This window comes from Schistocerca serialis, chromosome 3 (genome assembly GCF_023864345.2).
Source record: "Schistocerca serialis cubense isolate TAMUIC-IGC-003099 chromosome 3, iqSchSeri2.2, whole genome shotgun sequence".
Taxonomy (NCBI): domain Eukaryota; kingdom Metazoa; phylum Arthropoda; class Insecta; order Orthoptera; family Acrididae; genus Schistocerca; species Schistocerca serialis.
The window spans coordinates 802,770,889-802,797,032 of NC_064640.1; the positions used below are offsets into that span (position 1 = coordinate 802,770,889).

The 26,144-nt window shown below is 41.5% G+C and overlaps 1 protein-coding gene across 1 annotated transcript in view; it reads right to left on the bottom strand.

Moving 5' to 3' along the window:
* Nucleotides 1-15,264, bottom strand: part of LOC126470648 (uncharacterized) — a 189,650-nt gene extending 174,386 nt beyond the window's left edge. The window contains exon 1 of the mRNA XM_050098630.1: nucleotides 14,800-15,264. Coding sequence (XP_049954587.1) covers nucleotides 14,800-14,996 — 197 coding nt within the window. The 5' untranslated portion in view covers nucleotides 14,997-15,264. The remainder of the gene's footprint in view (nucleotides 1-14,799) is intronic.
* Between the last annotated feature and the right edge of the window lie 10,880 nt (nucleotides 15,265-26,144).

Genomic DNA, 26,144 nt, shown 5'->3' on the forward strand with positions numbered 1-26,144 from the left:
AAAGTGATTTGTGCTTAAAATCAGAATGATACAAAACTTTCAAAATACTATTTCGCAAATAAATATCTTATCTGTATTGTGAATTCTAATCTTAATGAAAAATAAGCTGTGCCATTCTTCGCACGTATGCTTGGATTTTAATGCAGCGCTTCAAAGGTACTTAACGAATAAAGGTTTCTGTACAAAAAATGAAGTTGCGAGAGCTATTGTTGTGCCAGTCTCATAAAAATCATGATCAGGTGCTGTCCATGTTGCTTGTCTCCTGTACGGAACAAGCTAACTTTATTAAAATGAAGAAAGCTCACAGTGAGCCACAATAAATAAAAAATTAAATTATTGCCAATTTGGTGGCTTTATTTTAACATCAGCAAAGTCCATTACCGCGTAACTTAGACAACAATGAATGTATCGACGAAGTAATTATACTGGAGAATTTATGAAATAAAACTCAGTTGGTAAGACCACGGCGACTGGAGTAGTTCGGCGTGTCACGTATCTGGTACGACGGCAGAACTTCGTTAAGCCGTCGGCGTGAGACACAACCGCAGGATGGGCTAGACGCGCGGAATCAGTTCAGTTACGACCAATCGGAGGTGCCCAGCACATCAGACAACATCTGAGATCGTACAAACTCTGGCCTTTTCTCATGCTGCTGTGTAACGTACTTCAGTTCACGAAAAGCCGCTGCCACTAGAGTCCAACTGCCACTGGGATCAACATTTTGATGACGGGGGTCGTCAACTATCGCCGATTGCAGCAGTAGATTGTTAGGCCACAGGGCAGCTAATCACTTCACAATGCAAAATTGAAAAATAACCAGTGAGAAACCATGGGATCTACAACTACCTTATCACTGACGGCTAATGAAGCAACGCAAATTACGGTTTAAAGTCCTGTCAACGATGCGGTCATTAACCTTTCTAGTATCATTACGAAAACAGAATCATTACTGTCACACTGAACAACTGTAATGTACGTTTTTATGTTAGTTGATTTAGGTATTCCCAATGTATCCAATGTAAATTACTTGGGGTCTATATGACCCCAGTGGTACTCAGTGGAACAAAAAAAAAATCCTGGTCGTAGGACGGTTAATCGACGGAGCGTAAGCTCGATTAAGACAGCATAAATAAGGAAAACGACCGCGCTTTTTCACATTTACGTAAGTACTCTCCACGTTACTGTGCAGTGCGCTACAGACAGAAAATCCCACATAACACATTACGAGAAACGAAGGGAAATCTAAATTTTGATTTGAGTGCTGCTCTTTTGCGAACTCTAAATAGAGCTCCTAAACCACCGTTTGGTTACAGATTATACTGTTCCACGGCATGGACGCAGGAATAGCTGCGCCGGACGCTTGGAGCATGGAAGAAGTGTAGAGTGGACTGGTGTGTGTGTGTGTGTGTGTGTGTGTGTGTGTACGTAGTACACTTCGACAGAAGGATACGAGCCAACGGGGCACCATCCAGGAAGACGGCTGGCGTATTTTCGTGCTCTAGATGTTTACAAAAGATGAAATGGGGCTCTGATACGTTTGTCATAGTCTCTCACAGGCGATCAATACAGGAATCTACTACACCGTCATATACATCCATTAGTTCGCCTACGAAGGAAACTGTAACTTTCAGCAAGACAGTGCATCATGTCATTCCTCGCGAATACTGTCAGTGAATTCGAGTTACACTTCACATGCACGAGAATCCTTGCCCCACACACTCCAACTCATCTGGCCTAATTCTACAGAGCACATACGGAGTGCCATGGGGCTAGTGCATGCCTTGGGTCCTGTTTCGACTTTCTTCCCCGAGCTGTAGGAGGTGGCTGAGCTATTATGGATCACGATGGCTCACTAACGGTTTCAGTGATACACAGAGTCCGTATCACACAGTTCTGCCACCGCTGCCTGGGAGAGCATTATGCTGGTTGATGGCTGCTTTATTCATTTCGTGGTGCAGTTGCGCATTGTAGTTAAAGTCTTCTGGCTTTCTCATGGATTAAATGACTGAGCCTGCAAAGCATGGAAGCTGTGGATCCACTGTATGTAGTGTATACATCAGGTGAACTTCCTCCTGCAAGGATCTGTCTATGCCGTTTCAAAATGGGGTAACTGCTTCTACAGTTTATATGATACTCCACCTGTGGTGTCACCGCCAGACACTACACTTGCTAGGTGGTAGCCTTTAAATCGGCCGCGGTCCGGTAGTATACGTCGGACCCGCGTGTCGCCATTATCAGTGATTGCAGACCGAGCGCCGCCACACGGCAGGTCTAGTCTAGAGATTCCCTAGCACTCGCCCCAGTTGTCAGCCGACTTTGCTAGCGATGGTTCACTGTCTACTTACGCTCTCGTTTGCAGACACGACAGTTTAGCATAGCCTTGAGCTACGTCATTTGCTACGACCTAGCAAGGCGCCATATTCAGTTACTATAATTACTTCAAGAATGTATTCTGAACAGATAATATTGTGAATCATGTACCATCAAGATCGACGGTCATCATAAATGGATTAAAGTTAATTATGAAACTAATTACGTCCGCTTTCTGAATTCTCATTCCTTATGTTCCAGACCTCACGTCAGTATAGTTCTTCCCTCTTCACGCCAGCCTGCGTGAGCTAACACGCGTGCATTTCGGCCTCCACTCGTAACACGGTGTTGGCTCTTCTGCTAACACAAAACCACCTACACACTTACCAATGGCTGTACGACCTACGCAGACAAAACTGACATTGCCAAGTCTCTTATAACAATAAACTGCCTTGGTCATAACCGAGCGAGGTGGCGCAGTGGTTAGCACACTGGACTCGCATTCGGGAGGGCGACGGTTCAATCCCGCGTCCGGCCATCCTCGTTCAGTTTTCCCGCGATTTCCCTAAATCGCTTCAGGCAAATACTGGGATGGTTTCTGTGAAAGGGCACGGCCGACTTCCCTCCCTAATCCGATGAGACCGATGACCTCGCTGTTTGGTCTCCTCCCCCAACTCAACGCAACATATCTTAGTCATCAAGGCAAACACAAATAAAAGACATTCCAGTAACGTTTGATAATGACTTCATAGCTCTCTTTTTACGGGAACATAAGTTTCGCTGAAGTACACTGCCGGAAAAAAATAGTACAGCTGCAAAGACGACGTCGATTCTGGCGCGATGACGGCATACGCCACCTGGGGAATAGTACACTACTGGCCATTAAATTTGCAACACCAAGAAAAAATGGAAGATAATAAACTGGTATTCCTCGGACAAATATATTATACTAGAACTGACATGTGATTACATTTTCACGCAATTTGGGAGCATAGATCCTGAGAAATCAGTACCCAGAACAACCACCTCTGGCCGTAATAACGGCCTTGATACGCCTGGGCATTGAATCAAACAGAGCTTGGATGGCGTGTACAGGTACAGCTGCCTGCGGCTTCAACACAATACCACAGTTCATCAAGAGTAGTCACTGGCGTATTGTGACGAACCAGTTGCTCGGCCACCATTGACCAGACGTTTTCAATTGGTGAGAGATCTGGAGAATGTGCTGGCCAGGGCAGCAGTCGAACATTTTCTGTATCCAAAAAGGCCCGTACAGGACCTGCAGACTGCGGTCGTGCATTATCCTACTGAAATATAGGGTTTCGCAGGGATCGAACGAACGGTAGAGCCACAGGTCCTAACACATCTGAAATGTAACGTCCACTGTTGAAAGTGCCGTCAATGCGAACAAGAGGTGACGGAGACGTGTAACCAATGGCACCCCATACCATCACGCCGGGTGATACGCCGGTATGGCGATGACGAATACACGCTTCCAATGTGCGTTTACTGCGATGTCGCCAAACACGGATGCGACCATCGTGATGTTGTAAACAGAACCTGGACTCATCCGAAAAAATGACGTTTTGTCATTCGTGCACCCAGGTCCGTCGTTGAGTACACCATCGCAGGCGCTCCTGTCTGTGATGCAGCGTCAAGGGTAACCGCAGCCATGGTGTCCGATCCGATAGTCCATGCTGCTGCAAACGTCGTCGAACTGTTCGTGCAGATGGTTGTCGTCTTGCAAGCGTCCGCATCTGTTGACTCAGGGATCGAGACTTGGCTGCACGATCCGTTACAGCCATGCGGATAAGATGCCTGTCATCTCGACTGCTAATGATACGAGGCCGTTGGGATCCAGCACGGCGTTCCGTGTTGCCCTCCCCACCGATTCCATATTCTGCTAACAGTCATTGGATCTCGACCAACGCGAGCAGCAATGTCGCGATACGATAAACCGCAATCGTGATAGGCTACAATCCGACCTTTATCAAAGTCGGGAACGTGATAGTACGCATTTCTCCTCCTTATACGAAGCATCACAACGTTTCACAGGCAACGCCGGTCAACTGCTGTTTGTGTATGAGAAATCTGTTGGAAACTTTCCTCATGTTATCACGTTGAAGGTGTCGCCACCAGTGCCAACCTTGTGTGAATCCTCTGAAAAGCTAATCATTTGCATATCACAGTATCTTCTTCCTGTCGGTTAAATTTCGCGTCTATAGCACGTCATCTTTGTGGTGTGGCAATTTTAATGGCCAATAGTGTAGATGTACTGATAATGGTTTCAACGTCGTCCGTCAACAGCTAGCGTAGTAGCATAGCTACCAGAGCGCCATTTGTGTCTACCCTTCAATAGGGAACACTCACCGCCAGAATGCTTAGTGTGGTGCAATCATGTGAAGCAAACAGGCAACCATGCCACGGAGAGGCACTCGAGCTTCCTACAGCCAACTGAGCTTGTTTGAAAGGGGTCAAATTGTGGCCTTCCGAGTGGGGGCTGGTCCTTTAGGAGAATTGCCACACGAGTTGGACGTGCTTCGTTAGGTGTCAACTATGCTAGTAGAAGGTGAACATTGTCACACCCGTAGACGAGGTCCTGAACTTCCACGCTCTGGGTCCACGCAGCTCTCTCTCACACACACACACACACACACACACACACACACACACACACACACACACACACACACCAGGATCGCAGTACTATAAGGGCAGCAGTGCAAAATCGTACAGTACCGCAGCACATATAAGACAGATTATAAGCTCAGACGTATGAACACGAACTGTTGCGAACCGGTTATTAGCAGTGGGACTATGGGGATGCACAATTCTAGCCTGTTGTCCTCACGCGACAGCACCGACGTGCACAGCTCGACTGGTGTCGTCAGCGGATCACTTGGAAGATGGAATGGCGCGCCGTGGTTTTCAGAGATGAAAATAGATTGTCTGGACGCAAGTGATGGACGTTTGCATGTACAACGTAGATCTGGTGAGTGCTGTCTCGTATAGTGCATTCAACTAAGACACACTGGCCCCACCCAGGTCTTATGGTCTGGGGTACAGTAAGTTACAACTGTCTTTCACCTTTGGTATTTCTGGAGTGGATGGTAACCAGCTCTCTGTACATGCAGAACGTTGTTAGACCTGTTCTTACAAGAGGAAGGTGACATGTTGTTCCAACAGGATAATTCCGCCTATGTAACTCAACATGCTCTGCAGCAAGACGTGCAGCAACTTCCCTGACAAGTTCCAGATTACCTCCAATCGAGCACGTGTGGAATATAATGGGATGAGAAGGGACTCGTGCGACTCATCAACCAACAACTCTTACAGGACTGTGTGAACAGGTCGAGCAGACATGGAATAACATATCGCAGGAGAGTATTCGCCATATGTACAACCGACTGGATGCCAGAGGCAGCGCCCACATTGCCGCCTGCGGAGGCTACAACATGTTTCACGGGAATTGTAAATGGTTGCGGAAACACACTTGACCTCTTAGCCACAAACAATCCAGAGCAGATAGAGAGCATCATGACTGATACTGGGATTAGCGATCACAAGGTCTTTGTAGCTAGGCTCAGTACCGTTTCTTCCAAATCCACCAGAAACAAACGCAAAATAATTTTATTTAAAAAAGCGGATAAAGTCCCACTAGAAGCCTTTCTAAGAGACAATCTCCATTCCTTCCGAACTGACTTTGCGAGATGTGGCTCAAATTCTAGATATAGTAGCAACAGCAATTGAGAGATTATACCTCATAAATTGGTGAGAGATGGAACTGATCCCCCATGGTACACAAAACAGCTCCGAACGCTGTTGCAGAGGCAACGGAAAAAGCATGCGAAGTTCAGAAGAACGCGAAATCCCGAAGACTGGCTAAAGTTTACAGACGCGCGAAATTTGGCACTGACTTCAATGTGAGATGCCTTCAATAGGTTCCACAAGGAGACATTGTCTCGAAATTTGGTAGAAAATCCGAAGAAATTCTGGTCGTATGTATAGTACACAAGCGGCAAGACGCAGTCAATACCTTCGCTGCGCAGTGCCGATAGTACTGTTACCGACGACTGTGCCGCTAAAGCGGAGTTATTGAACGCAGTTTTCCGAAATTCCTTCACCAGGGAAGACGAATGGAATATTCCAGAATTTGAAACACGAACAGCTGCTAGCATGAGTTTCTTAGAAGTAGACACCTTAGGGGTTACGAAGCAACTCAAATCGCTTGATACGGGCAAGTGTTCAGGTCCAGATTGTATACCGATTAGGTTCCTTTCAGATTAACGCTGATACAATAGCCCCCTACTTAGCAATCATATACAACCGCTCGCTCACCAATAGATCTGTACCTACATATTGGAAAATTGCACAGGTCGCAACAGTGTTTAAGAAGGGCAGTAGGAGTAATCCATCGAACTACAGACCTATATCATTGACGTCGGTTTGCAGTAGGGTTTTGGAGTATATACTGTATTCAAACATTATGAATCACCTCGAAGGGAACGAACTATTGATACGTAATCAGCATGGTTTCAGAAAACATCGTTCTTGTGCAACGCAGCTAGCTCTTTATTCGCACGGTGTAATGGCCGCTATCGACAGGGGATCTCAAGTTGATTCCGTATTTCTAGATTTCCGGAAAGGTTTTGACACCGTTCCTCACAAGCGACTTCTAATCAAGCTGCGGGTCTATAGGGTATCGTCTCAGTTGTGCGACTGGATTCGTGATTTCCTGTCAGGAAGGTCGCAGTTCGTAGTAATAGACGGCAAATCATCGAGTAAAATTGAAGTGATATCAAGTGTTCCCCAGGGAAGCGTCCTGGGACCTCTGCTGTTCCTGATCTGTATAAATGACCTGGGTGACAATCTGAGCAGTTCTCTTAGGTTGTTCGCAGATGATGCTGTAATTTACCGTCTAGTAAGGTCATCCGAAGACCAGTATCAGTTGCAAAGCGATTTAGGAAAGATTGCTGTATGGTGTGGCAGGTGGCAGTTGACGCTAAATAACGAAAAGTGTGAGGTGATCCACATGAGTCCCAAAAGAAATCCGTTGGAATTCGATTACTCGATAAATAGTACAATTCTCAAGGCTGTCAATTCATCTAAGTACCTGGGTGTTAAAATTACGAACAACTTCAGTTGGAAAGACCACATAGAAAATATTGTGGGGAAGGCGAGCCAAAGGTTGCGTTTCATTGGCAGGATACTTAGAAGATGCAACAAGTCCACTAAAGAGACAGCTTACACTACACTCGTTCGTCCTCTGTTAGAATATTGCTGCGCGGTGTGGGATCCTTACCAGGTGGGATTGACGGAGGACATCGAAAGTGTGCAAAAAATGGAAGCTCGTTTTGTAGTATCACGTAATAGGGGAGAGAGTGTGGCAGATATGATACGCGAGTTGGGATGGAAGTCATTAAAGCAAAGACTTTTTCGTCGCGTTGAGATCTATTTACGAAATTTCAGTCACCAACTTTCTCTTCCGAATGCGAAAATATTTTGTTGAGCCCAACCTACATAGGTAGGAATGATCATCAAAATAAAATAAGAGAAATCAGAGCTCGAACAGAAAGATTTAGGTGTTCGTTTTTTCCCGCGCGCTGTTCGGGAGTGGAATGGTAGGGAGACAGTATGATTGTGGTTCGATTAACCTTCTGCCAAGCACTTAAATGTGAATTGCAGAGTAATCATGTAGATGTACCTCAGAACTACTTGTGTTATTGATCTGTAATGTAATCATTTCATGCACTCCATATGCACTGTTGCAACAATAAATCTTGAGTGAATTAGAAACCTCTAAATCTATGAACTAGCCTAATTTTTTTCCAGCAGTGGTGAAACTAAATACAACTTGCCATGATGCCCCAGTCCATTAAGCACAGACACCTCTGTGCAGCCAGAATTATCATGGGTACCTGCAGTTCCTCACATACAAATATACAGACGTAAAACGTTAAGCACCTGGAAGTAATGATCCAATATAGATGTAGTTCCACACATGTATATGTTATGAATGGATATGTAAATGATAATGTAGATTTATGGTCTGCGACTTCTAGAACTGAATTACTGTTGTTACTCTGTTACGAAGCAAGTGGGGGTATTTAATGGGCTGAAGATGTGTCAGATGGTAAGAGTACTGTGAACGAGTGGCCAAATGCCGTAATGAAAGGGAATGTGAGGGGAAACTAAATGTGTTGTCAATTCATACTTTTAGCTCCCCATGCACAAATAATGATTTCACTGTAATGCCCCATATCAGCCAACACTATTGGTCGGAGACTTCCAGCAGCTGGGCTACTGAACTATTATCCCATGTAAAGGGTACCCAAAACTACAACTCAGACTGCCGGATTTGGAATGGCTCCGTACGCACACAGCATTGAATGCTGAAGAGCGGCATAATTTTCAATGATGAATCTTCAATCTTCATTAAGCACTACCTTGGATTACCAGTGTCTGCCAGTAATGTGTGCCATGGCCAAGAGACACATTCTGCCAATGTTTTCAAAAGATACATGGGTATTTCTCTAGTGTGATGGTGTGAGCAGCTACCACATATGACTTCAGGTCACCTCTGATAGTGGTTCAGGGAAATTCAGTGGGATAGTAGTAAACCAAAGAAATTCTGAGTCATGTGTTAACTCACATGGGACAGCATTCTGGCACCATTAATCCACACATGATCTGTGTTTCTGTGACATGTCTGCATGACATGTGGTTATCCCTTGACCAGCAAGGATCTCCAGTCTGTACCAGACAGAACATCTGTTGTGATTCTTGAGTTGCTCCCGGCGTATTTGATAATCAAAATATCCACGGGTGTACTGCCGGTCTAGTGTCCATCTGTTGCACCAGTTTGTATGTCAATCTCATCACAATGTCAGTATACATATTAACAGCCAGTTGAATAGTTTTTCACAAGATTATACAATAGCTGTATGACATTTCCCAACCAAATCACTGCATGCATCAAGTTCTAGAGAGAGCAACATCCTACCAATGAGGGACCAGCACTGTGCCTATACTGCAAAATTTCTAGTTCATTCAATTTTATGATGTAATCACTGAAATAAAACTATACAATCTTTCATCACATGAAGCTTCATTTCATGTCATTTATCTTCTTCTGGATGCTCAACTTTATTGTTGGTGTGTTCAAGACATCTGTGTGTAACTAACCTCCATATTCAAAACATGCTGGTGTAATGATAATTATTTCAGAAATATACAGTTCAAATCCTGATGGTGGAAAAACTTGCATAGCCAGAATTTGATAATCCAATGCAATTTGAACGTATTATCTAGTGTCGTCCAGCCTCACGCTTTTACTTTACTCTTAATATCAATAAAAATTACAAAGTGAGTACAGATCACTTAACCATTCCGGTCTTGCTATGGATTATTTGTTTATTTCAGGATGAGTACTTTTATTGTGATATTTTTCCAGTTAGGTGTCCACCAGCTGCTCCATCACCAGCATGGTAAATGCTTACTTCAGAAAACGCAAAGTAACATATATTCTTTTAAAAGCTCCAGGCATCTTATGTCGCATTACTCTGAAGTACCATGACCTTTTGTACAGTAATCACCTTTATTATATCTTCTCTCAAAGAAACAGTTTCATACAGGTATCTTCTCTCGATGATATAGTAAGCCACTAATGTTGTGTAACTAACCTCCGTAGTCAAAACATGCTGGTGTAATGATAATTATTTCAGAAATGTACAGTTCATATCCTGATGGCGGAAAAACTCGCATAGCCAGAATTTGATAATCCAATGCAATTTGAACGTATTATCCTGTGTCGTTCAGCCTCACGCAAGTGATGAGCAAAACAAAAAATATGTTATCTGTGCAAAGGTGGACATTGCAGGCATTATTACTTGAAAAAAAATCATTAATACACAACTTAAACAGTAGTCCAAACTGTTTATGTCATAATTATTTTCATGTCTGCAGATGACTAACTAGAATACAGTGCTGTTTTCTGTCTATCATATTTAACTTAACCACCCAATGGCAACTCAGGGTGAGTATTCCATAACAGCAAACTTTCTGCAGCAAGTGATACAGTACTGAAACAATAGATTTATGACTGTCAAAAAGCTCTGAATCCCTTGGTTACCACAGTCCATAGGATTATAAAAGGAAAATAAATGATGTCCTGTCATCAATGAGGTAATTAAAGATGGACCAGAAACTTGGGATGAAAAAGGACAAGGAAGGACTCTGGCTGTGTACTTTTCAAAGGGACCATTTCAGAATCTTGCACTGAGTAATTAGTCGAAACCACAGAAGTTTCACGATCACTGATTCAATAGTTCCAGGAATATAGTCATTTGTTTGACCCATGGCAAAGCTGCGAACAGTACTCCCGTGAGTTTTCCGCAACTTTTAGATATATCATCTCAAGCAATATTTCCAAGAAAGACACAAGATTACGCAATCTTGTACAACTTTTTGCATTCTCTTAAGAGAAGTAATATAAAAAATTTCCTGGGCGATTGGCATATGGATAATTTGAAGCAATGCCGGCTGAAAAATAAGACGTTCGAAAAAAAAGTGAAGTTTAGCTTTTTATATCTACGGAAGTAAATGCGGGATACACCTGAAACTTTGCACGTAATAACTTGCCAACAAAAGGCCTCAGAATATAAAATTTCATTCTCATAATGCTTTCCATTACTTTACAAACAGAGCGGAGAGTTGACGAATTTTCTAAAAACGCCAAAAATGATTATTTGCGTCCCACTTTTACAAAAATGGTTCAAATAGCTCTGAGCACTATGGGACTCAACATCTGAGGTCATCAGTCCCCTAGAACTTATTAAACCCAACTAACCTAAGGACATCACACACATCCATGCCCGAAGCAGGATTCGAACCTGCGACCGTAGCAGTCACGCGATTCCGGACTGAAGTGCCTAGAACCGGACGGCTACTGCGGCCGGCCCACTTTTACAAAAGTGTCTTCTGCAAACTCTGTTAAACCGTTTTCATTAGAAAGACAACGTTCTAAAACACCTAAAAAACTAAATTTGTTTTGAACTGCGATCATATAAGGCGCTATAAGACTACGACTAGGTGAAGCAAAGTCGGAAAAAGAAAAAGGCTTTGGAAGAAAAGGCAGTATTTTGCTTTATCACTCCGGAAGTGATTGCGGAATAAACCTGAAGCTTTGCACGCAGTAACTTACCAATACAAGGTCTTATATTATAAAATTTCATTCTCCTACTGCTTTCCAATAGTTTATAAACTGAGCGCAAATTTGACGATCTTTCTAGAAACGTCAAAAATGTTTTAAACTGCTTCCATTAGAAATACCATGCTCTCAACCACCTAAAATACTATATTTCGTTTTGCAGTGGGATCATAAAAGGCAAAAAAATGGTCACTGGGGAAATTATCAAAATTCCTGATGACTAGGAAATCAGCTTCAGTAAAAAAAAACGCAAATCAGTAATTTTTTTGGCTATACAAAATTCTAGAATGAGATTTTCACTCTGCAGCGCAGCGTGCGCTTATATGAAACTTTCTGGCAGATTAAAACTGTGAACCTGAGCAGGAGACCTGTAAAGTTTGGAATGTAGGAGAAGAAGTACTGGCAGAAGTAAAGTTGTAAGGACGGGCCGTGAGTCTTGCTTGGGTAGCTCAGTTGGTAGAGCACTTGACCGCGAAAGGCAAAGGCTCCGAGTTCGAGTCTCGGTCCGGCACATAGTTTTAATCTGCCAGGAAGTTTTCGTACAAAATTCTCTTTATAGAAAATGAAATTCGAATATAGAGTACAATAAAAAGAATAGTTTTCTATTTTTTGTGGCTCTAATAATTTGAAGTAACCACATTTGAAAAGCGTATTTTCTGTATTATCAAAATTTCTTCCCGGTCAATCCCATCAGTGACATCATCTGGCCAGTAGTGTGGTTTTCCTGACGACATTCTACAGCAAATTGACGAAACAGGTAAAAAATTGAAGTAACTTGATATAAATATAAGCTTAGGATCCTACAAGGGAACTTTTCTACCTGTAGCTTTGGCCTCTGACACTTATAGAAATGTATCAGCAGCTTGGGATCCTGTGCAAAGAAATCTTTACCAAGCTTTGGAGCCAGTCGTAAAGAAACTTCCCCGTGGCTGCTCTTGCACAGCTATCGGGCGTGGCCCCTATGGTGATGGGTATGCTAGTTTTCTCACTTTCAAAGGAACCAACAGTGGTTAAGCCACCATCGATCATAGCAAGACATTTATACAATATTCCATCAGTACACTAATGTTCCGCATTAACAGCATATTATGCTAACACAAAGTACGCTGTACCTTAAACCAGAATTAAACTAGCACACCAAGAGCATTACACAATAATGGAGACACTAATAATTCTCTGTAACACAGATCCATTAAAAAATTTTAGAAAACTGCTATGAACTTAACCAAAATTTACACAATGTGACAATGGTATAAAACCTGCGGGCTATTTATACGATGTGTGCTGTAGCTGTTGTGCAACAGCTTTACTATGATATCCGCTGCGTTAGTAATGCAGTTAATTTACGAAACAGAAAAACAAATAGGTCACGATAAGCCAGGCCCAGTTTGACGTTTCGCGAGTTATTTGCACCTTATCTAACTTCCTAGTCATCAAGACTAGGGAGGGTACTAAACAACTGTAGAATAAAGACATGTCAGATACCATCTTAAGTAACAGAGGAATATGGGCTCTTTTTCAATACACTTCCATCTTCTTGTTTTTAGTGCATTATATGCTGGCACTGCAAAACCAAATATAGTTTTTAGGTGGGTTAGAACAGGGTCTTTCTCATGGAAGCGTTTTAAAAGAATTGTAGAATAATCGTCAACTTTGCGCTCAGTTTGTAAACTATGAATGAAATCTCATACCCTGTCACTTTGTTTAGGTAAAGTTATTGGGTGTAAGGTTTCAGGTGTATTCTGCATTCACGTCCGAAAGTATTAAGAGCTAAACTTAACAGCCTTGTTTTACTTTATTTTTTCGGCCGACTACGTTTCAAATTATCCATTGGCACATCGCTCAGGAAATCTTTTTTTTATTACGTGTAAGTGCATCAAGTTGTAAAAGTTTGCTTAGTTTTGTTACTTTCAAGAAAATCTTGCCGGTGATGGTATCTCTCAAATTGGCCGAAAACTCACGGGTGGACCATTGAGAGCTGTGCTACGAGGACAAACAAATCACTATCTCCGGGATTATTGAATTAATGATAGTGAAAGTTTACCATGGGAACAGGCTTGATTGCTAATTGCTAATACAAAATCCGTGATTGTCATGCTACAACCCTCTAGATCACACAGCATGGAATGCCCGGCGGGGGCGGGGAGGGGGGGGGGGGGGGGGGGGGAGAAAGAGAAATCGGCTTCTGCAATGTCATGGAAGGGACTAACCACAGAATATAAAACTATACCAGTATTTCACTGATCAGAATTCACAATCACTCAATCAACAATTACCATATTTCTTAGCGTCAATTTTCCATCTGCAAACTACACCAACATTAGAAAAAAAATGCTTTACCCAGAGAGTGTATTTATTAAACTTCTGCTTTTTCTCCCCTTGCTTTGCAATAATCCCTGATGCAACACTCTTCGGGAGGAGGTGGGGGGGGGGGGGTGGGGGGGGGGGCGGGCTTGGGAGGAAATAAAGTTGCAAAGACTTATTTGAAAGCAATGTATTATAAAGGTTTAATTTGAAAACTGTACCAATTACAAAGTGTGAACCGCAGCTGGTATTTCATGCCAGAGAGGACACCACCATGAAGAGAGAGACAATATTAAGGTAGGCCTATGTTGAGTATTTGAAAAGTACTGTCGCCAAACATCTATTGCATTTGACTCCACTTAAAGAACGTCAGTTATAGTCGATCAATGGAATATTAAATCGTTAGCAGAATCACAATATACACTTCCATATTTATTTTACATTACACACATGAGAAAAATATATTCAGGCAGAGCGTCGGCCATTTTAGTTGCCAATAGTTTTACCAGCTACAAGAAAGCAGAAAGGAAGTAGCGTAAAAGGGAAATAATGTTACAAGATCTCACGCAGCTAAAACAAATACAGATTTTTCATTTCATTAGAGATTACACAATTAAGAATACACAGTACACAAACAATATTTTACTGTGTATAGGTATATTATTTTATAATGATTTCTTTACGTCCATGTATACACCCAGCACAGATATTTTCCAAACATGGACATAAAAAAAAGTCAAAACCGAATGGAACGAACAAGGGAATTTTTTTATTTACACAGTTCATCTAGTATCAATACATCTCTTTACGGCTATCAGATGAACTGGAAGAAAAACTACTACTGTAAAAATAAATTTTTCTGATTAGACCATAAACATTCTATGCCTGAAATGTCAAAAATTTCAACTCTTCAATAAACAAGTGACTCAGTTCTGGGAAGAATGGCAAATAAATGTGTGACAGTTGTTCACACTTACAGTTCTTCTTCGTGTGGTCCTGCTTGGGTTGTGTTAGTCTCTCGGCGTTGATTTTGTTCTCCTACAGGAGTGTTCAGCTGCTTTGCTTGCTTTTTCACTTGTTTGCCTTTCTTCTTTTCTTGTGAAATTCCGCCCAATGCCTGTATCAGAACGCGACGCATATCGATGCTGTTTGCGGGTGGCCTGTCTTCCTCCATGTTTAACTAATTGATGAACGATTATATACGCGGCAGATGTTATACAAAGCAAACTACGAACTTAAACGGCCATAACAAGTCGCCGACTTAACGGCTATTACACCGACAATTTAGAACTCCATCTACATATTTTGACGTTGCAACGGGTACAACGCCAAACAAACGTCCCCTACCAGTAATCAACACGCATCCCCGCCTAATATTCCCAAACAAACCGACTTGCAAACGCTTCAACACCGAGACCCTGCCTATCGATTCAGACACTCCTAACGGGTCAATACTTTCGTATTATCAAACATTCTCGGCATCCAAAGCACACCCACAGCGAGTAACGCAACAACCGTATAATCGATTAATTGCATTCGACTAGTCGAATGCAGAAGAGAAAATATTAGTGGCATCGCTCCAGAATACATTTAGTGTATTACAAAAACCATTTCTTTCGTAGAAAAATGGTTAAAAATGAAGAACTTTATGTTTCAAGACGACGGCGCAACGTAACCAACGGTAATCAGTCCGCGTCAGCCGAGGCGGCCGAGCGTTAGCGTTCTCGTAAAGATAACTTATTTAAATCGTAATAACAGTTAGTGCAATATAAATTATTCGTTGAGTAGTGTATTAGTGTTTTTCTAAACTTACTATTAAAGTTATCACTTTTCTTTATATATTATTCCAGTACACGCGAAACGATTGTAAGGTCGGCTTGTAGTCATAGCTTTGTTTATGTTCTGGCTCGGGTAACTTAGAGAATCGCATTTCACTGCTCCGTTTTTCTTCTCGGTAATTTAAGTAGAGGCTGTCCAATCATTATTAAGTACATATTTCCAGTAAGTAGCGTAAATCTTTAATTGTTCATTTAGGAACTTTTGCACTGATAATTTGTCTACATTCAGTTTGCGTACATGAAAGTTACATTCTATCACGATTAAGTTAAATGACATGCTGCAGTTAAGTGAGTTCTGAGTTCTTGTTGTTAGGAAAATAATTGATTTTTACGTTATATCATATTCCTGAAAGCCCTAACCTGTTGGCCGAATTTTTGCGGCTCGTAAATAACGAAAATTAGTGTTATGTGAAGTGTGTTAAGTGATTCAATTCTGTTTTTCAGCAGTGATCGGAGTTGCAATGCGTGAAAAATGTGGATTTTGCCGGAGGGTAGTCAAGGAGGAAGTAATATGTGAAGACTGTGGGTTTGAATTTCACTTGGGTGACTGTAATGGGGAGCTGAATGAGGAACTCAGCGAGGACCTCCCATGGAGCTGGCGAGAGCCTTGTGCCAGTAAAACGCCTGGCTGCGTTGACGTTTTGGACCAGAAACCGATAACACGTGACTAGCTGCTGTACATGACTGGCTGCATTGACAGAAGAACATCTGGTGCTGAACTCTATGCTCGAGTTAAATGTGACTGCATATTCGTAGCTTTGAAATTTGTATACTTTTCCCCGTTTTGATCCTTCAGTTATCTACATCCACTAAACAAATTACCGAGTATACTAAAAATGGCTGACTGCTATTGGTGCCAATTACATTTCTGTTGTGCTTAACAATTTTCCCCTGACAGAAAGTATGTGATTACTATTTTTGTAACAGATGTGTATGACCCTGTTGTTGAAGTAGGCTCGAGATTAAACATTGGTCAACATTTTTTGTAATGTGTGTCATCTAGTTAATTATCACCATGCATTAAGTATTGGGAAATGCGTTATAGCATTGCAGCTTTTCCTGCAAAAGTAGTACAATAAGATGATACCACGCACTGCTGGCACATTGGGGATTATTTTAAATACATTTACATAGACATTGTAAGTGTAATTATAACTCTATGAAGATGAATTACTTCAGTATTGTGTGACTGTTTGTCTAAACCAAGTAAAAAACCTTCAAATTTCATAAACACTTCCCTGTTACTGCTTAGTGCAGGATACAAAACTAATATTTTTCTAGGTGTTTGTGTGACTGATAAAGGTACTTCATTAATATCATCATTCCAGTGAAGTTAAAGCTACTGAGATTTATTCAGCCTAAAAGCGAAATCAAGATTATTACCATATGTAGGATCATGTCTGTGTACATCACCTTTTTTTGATGGATGACTCATTCAAGTTTTGTTTACTTTCGGAATAAGGCATCTTTTTAGCGTACAATGGTAATACAATTAATGTTGCAAATTATCGAGAAGGATGCCCTATGTGATTCAGTCATGCACTGTATTAAATATTCCATTCAGAGATTGTTTTCCACTGGAATATTGTTAGTGTATAATATAGTTCTCATAGAGACTGATACAGACAAGAAAATGTTAACAGAAGAAAGTGTAGCGTTTAAGCAACTGTTTTTCATTTGGAATAGTTTCTGCTTTTTGAAGGATGAAACCATCTTTTTAGCTTGCTGTACACGTACTGAGTATGTGCTGACCATGTCCTTTGAGATCTAGGTGTGTGATTACCAGCTGGTGCAGTGTACTTATTTATCTGTCACTGAATTTGTGATGGAAAATGTAAATAACATCAGCCTGAATGATATTTCAAATAGGGATGTCATGCAAAAAACAATTAAGGATACCTACCATGCCTACTTTCTTTTCAACCTTCAATGTTACGTCATTTTGTGAGGTGATTTGGCAGCAGCTAAGCGAGTTTTCAGAATACATAACAGGCTATTAGAGCTGTGAAGGATGTAAGACTAAAACCTCCTATAAGCCCATGTTTAAGAATTAATGTATTCTACCATTAACTTGTATTTACGTTATGCAGGCTCCTGTTTTTTTTTTTTATTATGTAATGGACAAGTAATAGGAGACTATTTGAACAGTCACAATGTTGCTGTTACGACATTGTGACTGTTCAAATAGGTGTTGCTATTGGGGGACAAGAAAGGAGCCTCCACGAAGAGTATGTGAATGCAATACACATACTCTGGCGTCCCCTGGGCAGTTGAATACCGGCTGATCCTTTCACTCCAGAAGCAACATGACAATCCTACAGAAAAGGACCTTATCAGGCCCAGCACTGACGATTATCTCTGTAAATATTGAAGGCCTGTCTGCATGCAAAGATCGCCTACTACAAGACCTCTGTCAGAAAGAGAAATGTGACGTCCTGTGTCTACAAAAAACTCACAGAGATAGCACACTCAAAAGACCCAAGATAAATGGCATGCGACTAGTAGCTGAAAAGCCACACTGACAGTATGGCAGCGCAATCTTTACCAGGCCAAACATACAGATCCTTTCAAGCAGTATAAACGACATCATTGATACTGAAGTGCTAACCATTGAACTAAGTGACTGCACTGTTACATCAGTGTACAAACCACCAACTGTGGACTTTTCCAGCTCCAGTGTAAACAATTTTAATAAAGACAGAATTAATTTTGTAATCGGTGATTTCAACAGCCACAGTATGCAGTGGGGCTACCAAGAAGACGACGACAATGGCACGGCTGTGATCTGCTGGGCCGAGCTAAACAACCTAAAACTGATACATGACAATAAACTGCCTTCTTCCTACAACAGTGGCAGATGGGGTAGAGGTTATAACCCGGACCTCATCTTCGTCAGCCATCAAGTAACGTCCCAATGTTCAAAAGGAGTTTGCTCACCAATACCAAACACCCAGCACCGTCCAATAATGTGCCAGATAACATCTGTTGTTAAACCCCATATCATACCTTTTCGCCGTAGGTACAATTTTAAGAAAGCAGAATGGTCAACCTTTCAAAACCTCATGGAAGATTCTGTAAACAACCTGCCACCTGAACCAAGATTCTATGACAATTTCGTGAAGGCTGTGCAGTGGTGTTCCAAGCAGTCGATCCCTAGAGGATGCAGAAGCAATTATGTTGAAGGCCTTACGCCAGAATTAGAGGATCAGTTGCAGCAATACCTGACATTGTTTGACGCAAACCCTCTATCCGCGGAAACTACCACTGCGGTCAAGCAGCTAACCGAGTCACTAGCTAAAACCAGGAGAGAGAAATGGCTGAGGACAATAGAGGAATTGGACATGAAAAGGAGCATTCAGAAAGCCTGGACACTCCTTAAACGTCTCAACAATGACCCGACTTTCTCTCCAGGACACGCTCCCGTCACAGCCGACCAAATAGCCCACCAGCTTCTCAAGAATGGGAAACCCGACACCAAAATCAGGAAGTCGGAGACCAAAATAGACAGGATTGAACACCAAGAAAATTCAACTCTGGCCACCCCTCTCACAATGGCAGATCTGGACAAAGCCATAGCGAAATGCAAGCTAAGGAAGGCCCCGGGCCTGGAGGGGATTTTTGTTGAACAGATTAAACACTTTGGTCCCAACGTTAAACTATGGCTACTGAAACTGTTTAACAATTGCATGGAAACAGGTCAGATTCCCACAATCTTGAGGAAGACTTAAGTTATTGCCATTTTAAAACCAGGCAAAAATGCTGATGACCCCAGAAATTTCCGACCCATATCACTTCTCTGCCATATCTTTAAAATCTTTGAAAGAATACTCCAGGATCGCCTCTCCAGTGCCATAGAACCCTACCTAATCCCCCAACAAGCAGGTTTCCGCCCAGGGAAAAGCACTACATCTCAGGTAATTAACCTCACGAAGCTGATTGAAGACGGCTATGAGAACCGGAAAATAACCAGTGTCGCCTTTATAGACTTGACAGCCGCATATGAGACCGTCAACTTACGTCTGCTAATGAAGAAGCTGTATGCCATTACCAGGGACTTTAAATTCACATCCACAGTTAGAAGTCTGTTAGAGAACCGTAGGTTCTCTGCGGAATTCCAAGGGATGCATAGCAGGTGGCGGGCCCAGAAAAATGGTCTCCCTCAGGGCACCGTACTGGCACCCTTACTTTTCAACATATACACCAACGATCAACCACTGCCAGCTGGTACGGAAAACTATATCTACGCCGATGACCAAGCTATCGCCGTACAGGGTGACTCCTTTGAGGATGTTGAGACAAAGCTCATGGATTCGCTAGACATGCTCTGTCAGTACTATGCCGACAATCAACTCAACCCGAACCCTAGCAAAACACAAGTTTGCGCCTTCCATCTCCGTAACAAGTAGGAATCCCGTAAGCTGCGTGTCTTCTGGAAGGACACACTCCTCGAACACTGCGTTAACCCCAAATACCTAGGAGTAACCCTAGACAGGGCTCTGACGTATAAACAGCACTGTATTAACACCAAAATGAAGGTGAGCGGCAGAGATAATATTCTTCGGAAAATAACGAACTCCTCCTCGGGCGCAAAGCCAGAGGTAGTGAGGACCACGGCACTAGCAGTTTGCTTCCCAGCAGGCGAATATGCAAGCAGTGTCTGGTACAACTCTACCCACGCAAAACAGGTCGACATTGCTCTGAACGAGACCTGCAGGCTCGTCACTGGATGTCTGAAACCGACGCCAACAGACAAGCTCTACCATCTTGCTGGGGTTGCACCTCCTGCAGTGCGAAGAGAAGCGGCAGCCTATAGTGAAAGAGCGAGGGCTGAGATGGCAGAGAGCCACCCCCTCCACAAAACTCAGCCAGCCACCAAACGCTTGAAATCTAGACGCAGTTTTCTCAGAGCAACCGAAGCTTTTAGCGACCAACCTGGATCTAGGGTGGAGAGATGGAAGCGGTCGGGAGAAGGGCACTGGATGGAACCAAAGGAAGAATTGGCACCAGGTTACGATGAGGACTGGGTGGTCTGGAGATCATTAAACAGGCTACGCACCAACACTGCACGGTCAAGGGATAACCTTCCGAAGTGCGGATATTCTACTACATCTAATCTCTGCGACTGTGAAGAGGTGCAGACGACCCAGCACATGTATAACTGCCCTAAATGTCCTTCACACTGCACTTTAGAGGAGCTGATGTTGGCAACCCCAAATGCTGTCGACGTAGCCCGCGTATGGGCCAAATGCCTATAACATTTTGTTTCTGTGCACACATATTTGTATATATATTTATATATATTTTCATATGCCTGCAATTAATTTTTTTCTGTGTGCTATTCATTTTTTTATATTCCTGTATCCATGGTGCTTCTGACACGAATAAAAAAAAATGTTGCTGTTCGTAATCTTCAGTCCCAAGATTGGTTTGATGCAGCTCTCCACGCTACCCTATCCAGTGCAAGCCTCTCCATCTGTGGACAATTGCTGCAGCCTACATAGTTTTGAACCTTCTTGCTGTATTCATCTATTTAACAGTATAAACTGTGGAAGAAGTAAGTAAATTCCAGCAGCAAATATAAAACAAAAGGAACAAAAAAAATAACAAAAAGCAGGTGATATGAGAGTAGGAAAGAGTAGCACACTTCTAGCAATTACTTTCAAATTGGTAGAACATGTGCAGGCATGTGTTGTCTGAAGCTGGGTGGGTATGGTCACATGATGTCAATTTCCGGTCAAAAACGTCAGCGCAGCTACACGTTTTGGTGACGTGAGACACTCCGAACAGAACTTTGGGCTACGCAGAAAAGACAAGAGAACAGGAGGCAAAGATTTGCGTCCTTCACACTGAATTAGAACGCAGGAATTTTGAACCAGAAAGGTTGAAGGAGGAAAAAGATTTTGGAAACTGCAACAAGCAATGGGCAAAAGGAGAACATATTTTCAACTTCATCTACATTTGAGCTAATAGTAGCAAATAAATTTGACTCGTTACCCGAAGTAGGAGGGGGAGAACCTCATTGGTGCAGCAGACTTCTAGCAAAGAAACTAAGTGTAGGTCAGTACCAAAAGGGAGTAGGAAGAAAAGTCTTCTTGCTAGGTAGTAGATATTGGAGGGGTGTAGGCCAGATGGTACAGTATAAACTAAGAACAAGATACCAGATCACAAGTATTGTGAAGCCAAGTCCTAGCCTCAGCCAGAAGGCAGACGACGTTGGAAATTTGTGTAAAGATTTTGGCAAAGGCGATCAGGTTATTGTAGTAGGTTGAGTGGATAACAGTCTGTGTTATGGACAGAAATTACACCATTATGGATAACCTAACAGGTGTAGCAGCTATCCACACGTCTGTGAATTTTGTGGAGTTCCTGCAGTGCCATGACCAGTGCTGAGTTAAGACTGTTGTGAACCATGTGAGCACTGTGTTGAGCAGACTGCTGCTGACTGAAATGAAATTTCATGAGTGCAGTGCCTGTTGCTACAATTGGGAAAGGAGTATATACTGAGCATGGCCAACATTTGAACAGGAGATTGTTGCAGAAAATGTATGAGGGGCCATCATCACACAAGGCAAGATCCCTGTTGTTACTGGTGTCAGAAAGCAATCTGTTTTCAAGTCAGAATCAAGACTCAACACACTGGTTTGAAAGAAGTCAGAATAACAGAAGCCCACAAAATACTTGAGACTGCACAGAAAAGTAAGTTTAGCTTATTTCATCAACATGTTAGAGGACTGGGTTATAAGGTGAACGAGCTTCTTGTCTGTTTAGAAAATTTAGAGAACTCTGAAAAGATAGATTTCTTCTGGCTGTCTGAACACCTCATAAATACAGGGTTATATAGGTTTCATACAAAAGATTACGCCCTAGGAGCTTCTTCATGCAGAACTAATCTGGGAAAGGAGACATTGTTAGACATATTAAGACAGAACACAAGTTCAAAAACATTGAGTAAATTTTGTGGTGACAAGCACATAGAAATGTGTGCTTGTAAATTAATACTGAAAACTGGTTCATTTTTTAATTGTAACTGTAGATAGATCATCACTGGGAAATTTTCAACTGTTTATAAGTAATTTCGATTCCTTACTATGCTAGCTGTCAGACAGCAGCAAGCGATTGATGGTCTGTGGTGATATCAGTGTAGATTTCTGAAGGGATTCCGAAACGAAAAATGATCTGGAAACCTTATTGGGATCCTGCAATTTGATCCCAGTACATAAATTTCCAACAGAGGTGGATAAAAAGATTGTGACCCTAACTTCTTCTTTGGTGGCGCTCAAAACAAGAAAATAACTGTTTACCCTATAGCAAATGCCCTCTCTGAACATTATGCACAGTTAGTTAAGATGGATAACATACTGCCTTACACTCTGGACACTTCTCAATGGACATCAATTACAATAATTAAAGACCCTAGGAGAAATGTATTCAATAATAAAACTGCCTGGCAGATTAAAACTGTGTGCAGGACTGAGACTCGAACTCAAGACCTTTGCCTTTTGCAGGGAAGTGCTAAAAACGCTGCAGAGCGAAAATTTCATTCTGGTTTTCAATGACATTTCAAATGAGATGACCTTGGATGAAATTTATAATGAAATGCTAACATGAAATTTCATCTATTCAATTACAAATTTGCATCATTATTTGAAAATAGCTTCCCACAAAAGCTAATCAGAAAGCATATTTAACAGCCATGTGAAAGACCATGGATCATTAAAGGGATTAAAGTATGCTGTGAAAGGAAAAGGGAAATGTGTCTGTTGACAAGAACAAGGAGAGATCCTGCAGTAGTTATACACTACAAAAACTACTCAGAATTACTAAAGTTATTAAAAATAAAGGAACATGCCCATTATGTCAGACATTAGTGATTCCAACATTATACTTAAGGCTGTATGGAATGTAGTGGAACGAGACACAAGACAAGCAGCCACAGAACAATATAATATCACTACTGAAATGACTGGAGGGGCTGTAAATAAAGAGTTACAGGTAGCAAATATTTGTAATAATCATTTCTTAAACTTAGTAAGAAGCATGGGAACGAACAGTTCAAGAGAAAAATCACAGCAGTATGTTGCAAAAGCAATTCTCACAAAATTCAGTCATATGAATGTATCACCAACTTCCCTTCTGAAATAAAGAAAGTTATATATTCTCTTAAAAGCAAAAACCCATCTGGTTTTGACGCTGTTTCCAATTGAGTACTAAAGATTTGATCCCATGTAATACACCCTGTCTTATCGAAAATACATAATGTGTCGTTAACTCAAGGCATTTTTCCAGAGAGACTGAAATACACCATTGTCAAACACCGCCATATGAAATGTGATAGGAGAGATGTTAATAAGTGCTGACCTGTTTCACTGCTGACATTATTTTCTAAAACTTTTGAGAAGATGTGTATTCTGAAGTAATATCTCGCCTGAGCAACAATAATATCCTCAGCAAATCACAGTTTGGAGTTCAGAAGAGATTTTCTACTAAGAATACCATTTACAAGTTCACTCACCAAATTTTATAACCATTGAATAATAAAATAGCACCAGTCGGTATTTTCTGCGACCTATTGAAGGTATTTGACAACAATCACAACATTCTCCTAGATAAATCTAAGTTTTATGGGATTAATGGTATAGCCCAGCAACGGATAATGTTATATCTTACTAAAATAGTGCAGATAACTGTACTCAGTAATTCAACCAATGTAGTCCAGGGACATTATTCTGACAGTGGAGAAATCACATATGGGGTGACCAAAGGATCAATCTTGGATCCACTATTGTTCGTCATATATGTAAACGATTTTCCATCTAAAATGCACCAAGCAGAATTAGTTCTCTTTGCAGATGACAGTAATCAATGTAACTATACATACAGAAAACCAAGAAATGGTAAACAATGTTCTTAAAAGTATTATTGACTCATTATCCTGGAAAGGTCTTACTTTCAGTTTTAAAAACACACAACGGATTCCATTCTTCACATATTGTGGTAGTACACCAACAACAGGTGTATCACATGGTGAGGAAATAATAAGAAGGGTGAAAACTCCAATATGCTTAGGTCTCCATAGTGATGAGAATTTAATCTGGAAAAAGCACCTTTTTTAGCTCCTAAGGCAACTTAGTTCAACCACATTTGCACTTGGAATCATTGCAAACCTTGGGCAGAGATAAATCAATAAATTGACATATTTTGAATATTTTCGTGCAATAATGTCTTATGGAATAATGTTGTGGGATAAATCACCTTTAGAAAAGAAAGCCTTCATTGCTCCAAAATGTACTGTAAGAGAAATATGTGATGCACACCCACAATCATTTTGTAGACACCTGTTTAAGGAGTTGGACACTGTGGTTGCTGCTTCACAGTATATTTACCACCTAACGAAACTTGTTTCAAATAATCCACTGTAGTTCAAAAGGAACATTGATGTACATAATTACAGTACTAGAAGAAAAATAACATTTATTACCCCTCATTATGGTTGTTGTTACCACCAAATGGGTGCACAAGGCTGCATCTAAAATATTTGATACCTTACCCAGCAACATAAACCGCCTGATAGATAGCGAATTAAAATTTGAAAACAAACTGAAAACGTTTATCTTTTATAACTCCTTCCATTCTGCATAATAATTTCTGTTACTGTAATGTGTAAAAGGTGCTGGATAGGAATTACTAATTCACACCCAGTAGCTGTTCAAATCGGTTATTATTGGTTTCACCATCTTAGCAATTTCATAACCTCACTTTCACCGTTTGTGGCTGGGCTAAGAGAATTGAAATGTTTTTGAAGTATTTTCAATTAAATGCAGTAACCTTAAAATGGCGAAACCATTAATGATTTATCAGTGTTCCAGTGTTCCAGTTGTGCTCCTGATTAGTGCTCTGAGTGCAGCAGCAAGAGGGGCTGAGAGGTGACGGGAAACGGAAAGTGAAGGCTGCAGTTGGACATCACCATACCAAAGCAGTCGGCTTGTCAGATGAGAAGCAATTTGCTCGCCACATTACTTGCATTAAATTAGATTTATACTCTGCATTGGGAATACTATGGCGTCTACCCATTTGTCAAAAAAAGGAAAATTAGATACTCCACATTGTTCAATACCAAATCGGAATTGCCATAATTTTCGTACTGTTTATCGGCCACGCAAAGTGCTTAACATGGTATTGCTCTATTATTGGCTGGGAGAAATCTTATTTGAGCGTCATTACAGCTCCAACCACAAAGATGATATAATGAACTTGTTTTCTGATGAACGACAGCCAAGACTGCCGAACTCAAGGTGGCCATTGCGGACAACAATGAGTTACGCTTAAGTGGAGTGGTGACAAAACCTGTTATGATCAATGTCACTGATTATTTGGATTCATTTTAGCCTGATTTAAAATTACTTGATAGTTGACATCTGTCGCTTGCCACTACAGTGTTACCACGCCTGCCTCTGACTACTGCTGAGTTACAAACGACGTACGAA